A 4111-nucleotide genomic window follows, 5' to 3' on the forward strand; every position below is an offset into this window, starting at 1 on the left:
AACAACGTATTCAACGGACTTATCCCCCGCTGTCTACATCCAATTGATGGGAAACCTTTTCGCTACAATGGGGAGATAAAAAAGTCGAAACCAGAGCTTTTGGATACATCAAAAACCGTGTTAAAGAAGAGTTCAAGGATTAGCAAAAATGCTGTGGTATGTGCATCTGAGGTGTAGTACTTTGATTGAGCCAATATAGTTATTGATGAATTTACAAAAAAAAAAAAAAAAACATAGCGGTTCCTTTTTGATCAGACTTCGTACAGTATATTATAACTATATATAGATAGCTACATAGGTACCTAGACTACGTTTTTCCCACGAAGGCACCCCTAGTAAAACCACTTGAGCAAGAAGAACATCTATGCATGTTTATTTTTACAACAACAATTAACAGTTTCTCTATAATAAATATTAATATAATTAATGTTTCCATTAATTACCCCTCATCTACGTCTCTTGAGCTACGTAAGTTAAATTCCAGCTTGTACCGTTGGTAAGACGATTTATATTGGTTATTACACGATAATTACCCCAGGGCCACCACCAAGAACTTCGTGTTGTAATCGGATGGGATGCTGGTGGTGCAATTGTTGTTCCAACTGAACTTCCCGCAATGACTGTGGTTGACACCGTCGACGTGGTTGTTGGTGTCGCGGTAGTTGTTGTCGTCGTTGATGGACTGGGTGTTGCAACACATGGACACTTGTGGTAAAAATAAGCTGGATAAGGTATTATGGGATGTGACACCAATGTAGGAATCGGGGTTGTGGTGCTTGCGCTTGTAGGGTTTTCCGTAACGATTGTGGCGGTTGGTGTTGATGGTTTAGGCTTTTGGGTGTTTTTTGGTCGTCTGGGGGTTGTTGGTGATTTAGGTTTTTTGGTGTTTTTAGGTCGTCTCTTGGTTGGTTTCTTGGGCCGGCGTGTTGTCGATGTAGTTCTTGGATCATCAATGGGCGCTGCCGAAAGTGGTGGCAATGTAGATGTTATTATATGGTGTGGTTGCTCCTCCACTTCATGGATCATGGATGGATTGGTAATATTTTGTGTTGTAATATTTACACTTGTGGAATTTTCTAATTTTGGATTTTCGGAACCATATTGAAAAATATTTAAATTTGTTATATTATTGAGAGTAAAATTATATATCGTCAATCCTTGCCATAAGCCACTTGTACTTATATTGTTGAAGGTAAACCCATTTAAATTCAGTCCCGGAAATATACGATTTCTGTGAAAATCTTCATTATATTTAATGTGAGATTTACTTGTTGCTGACAAAACATTTTGTAGAATTGCAATAACGATAAACGTTAGAAATTTTAAGTTCATAATTCGCGTATGGTCGAATAAAGACTGGTAGCTGGCAGCAACATAAAATCGCAGACTTTCCATAGTTTGACAATTTGAGAATGAAATATGATTGTATATTTATAATCTGAAGTTGAAATATTGTACCTATTTAAAATGCACATTCACCAAGCATTATTTAAATTTTGTAAACTAGTGGCGAATACCTATTTTTAGTAATTTTGCTAGTAAACATCTCGAGTCATATTTATGTTGAACCATAAGAAAAACTAATAAAGAAGTATACAACGATAAGAAAGTTGGCGCATAAACAATTAAAAAATGTGTTGAATTCTAAAATATTCTGATGTATGTCTTGAAAATATTGAGTCTTTAGTACAAAACGACAGCCTTAGCAGTACTTGAGTTATGGGTCACCGAATGGGACGCCAAATTGCCAAAAACTCGTTGTTTGTAAAATGCTGAAGCCCTAGTGGCAGGTGGTAACACTTTTCAATAGTGCCAAACAAAATTGACATAGATTTTTTAAAACCACTAGAATGTGTGCCATGTCGATAAAATAGGAGAAATGATCGAAGTTGCCCGTCATGTTAGCGGTCGTAACATTGCCCAGCAGCTTATAATCGACAATAAAATTGTTTTAAACCATTTACACAAAACTGAGTTCAAAAAGAAGCTCGATGTTTGTGTACCACACCAATTAACAGAAAAAATAGGACGGATCGAATTATATCTGCGAAGCCTTGGCCAAACAGAATGATATACCCAGACCCATTTTTTAAACGGATGGTGACTGGAGATGAGAAATGGATCACATACGATAACCTAGTGCGAAAACTATAGTGGTCAAAGAGCGGTGGAGCACTTCAAGCGGTGGCCAAACCAGAACTAACGGCCAGGAAAGTTCTACTATGCATTTAGTGGGACCGAAAGGGGATTGTTTATTATGAGTTGCTTCCATATGGTCAAAAGCTAAATTCGTATATCTACTGTCAGCAACTGGACCGTTTGAAGATAACAATTCACCAGAAACGGCTAGAATTGGTCAACAGGAGAGGTGTTCCACCAGGACAACGCATCTACAGTGACTGGCCAGAAACTTCGGGAGCTTGGTTGGGAAGTTTTAATGCCTCCGCCTAAGAACTTTTTTAAACAATGCCTCACTAATTGTTGCCAGGAGAAATCGAAATATTAAACATACTCTCATTTTGTATAATTTTGCGCAGGGCGATCAGCATACACACAATTATATTGGAATTTTAGTTCATTTGTAAAGATATTAAAAGACACGTCGTATATAATTTGAAAACACATCATCTATTTCAAACTTCGTTTTTAATTTTCCACATCAAAATTAAATATTTATGGGTTAATTTCGGTGTTATGGAATTTCAAATTCCATGAAGTTGCATTTGATGTAAATACGGGATCGCTTCTTTTAAACGATGACTGAGTCCTGATGGTAGTTGTTGTAGACATATCTTCTTGTTCGGATTCGATTGGAGCTTCGGTGGAGACATCATCCATTGGAGCTTCTGTAGATGATGATGTCTCTGTTGTGGTTATGGGTGCAATTGTGGTGGTGGTTGTAGACATTGTTGGTTCTGTTGTAGGTGTAATTACGTCTGGTGTCGATAGGGCGCTGCCAGTAATATCCTTTGGTAAAAATGGAACATAAATGATTCCATAGTAAAGAGGTGGTGGTACAACAACCTGTGTTGCCGTTGAGGGATTAACGGATTGGACTGGTTTGGGCATTTGGCCTGGTTTCATTGGGGGTTTCATTGGTGGCTTCATTGTGGGTTTCATTGGGGGCTTCATTGTAGGTTTCGATGGAGGTTTCATTGTGGGTTTCGTTGGAGGTTTCATTGTGGGCTTCATTGTGGGTTTCGTTGGAGGTTTTATTGTGGGCTTCATTGTTGGCTTCATTGTGGGTTTCATTGTGGGCTCCATTGTGGGATCCATTGTAGGCTGCATTGTGGGCTGTGGAGTGGTGGTTGGACGTTTTTTGATTTTATTTTTATTACTTTTGATATTATTCACTGCCGCTAGTTTATTTTGCCAAAACAAATCGTAAAAAGTTTTATCAATGTTTATGGCAACTATGCGATTATTTGGGTCGTTAACAGGAGTTTGCAATTGTTCTAATGAATCTGGCGCAATAAAAATGACAGGCATTGCATGAGGTTGTAATTCCATATGTTCTACATCTGTTTTTGGTGATTTTACAGCAGTTTGAACTTTACGTGTATTTTGTTCCAAGTGATTACTTTTTCTTACTTCCACTGTTTTCGATGCTTCGCCATGAAGTTTCCGTCTTATCGCGGGCTTTTTAAAGGGATTTTTTAGTTCTAATTCCAATAACATTTCTTCGTTTTCAAGATCCTCTAAAATCATTTTCAATTGCCTTAAATTTAATTCCTCCAATGGTTCGATGGGTTGGAGCCTCCTGCGATTGTGGTTTCGAACTCCATTTCGTACTCCTTGCTTGGCTGCCGTTATATCAAGGCAAACTAAAATGACCAAAGTCACCAAAAACGATCTGAAGATGATCATGATCCCAGCTCTTCTTGTTGTAAACTGACTAAGATACAGATTTTATTATCTGCAAAGATATGAATGTGGTCGATGTAACATAAATCCATACATAGGTATGGCAAACTTTCTAAAAACAAAATGTTATAGTTTAAAATGCGAAATGTAAATTTCTGTAACAAAATTATTCAAACGATGACCCAAATTCAAGAGCCTAAAATATGTATGTATTTGTAGATATCTTCTTAATATTTGCTAATATATT

At 37.4% G+C, this 4111-nt stretch overlaps 1 protein-coding gene across 1 annotated transcript; it reads right to left on the reverse strand.

Moving 5' to 3' along the window:
• Window positions 1–450: 450 nt before the first annotated feature.
• LOC133335224 (adipocyte plasma membrane-associated protein Hemomucin-like) lies at window positions 451–1026 on the reverse strand. Its single transcript, XM_061543523.1, has one exon. It carries the CDS (start codon window positions 1024–1026, stop codon window positions 451–453), a length of 576 nt encoding a protein of 191 aa, XP_061399507.1.
• Window positions 1027–4111: the final 3085 nt, after the last annotated feature.

Source organism: Musca vetustissima, unplaced genomic scaffold (genome assembly GCF_032173495.1).
Source record: "Musca vetustissima isolate MV318-11 ecotype Yass unplaced genomic scaffold, APGP_CSIRO_Mvet_v1 utg5371, whole genome shotgun sequence".
Classification (NCBI taxonomy): Eukaryota; Metazoa; Arthropoda; class Insecta; order Diptera; family Muscidae; genus Musca; species Musca vetustissima.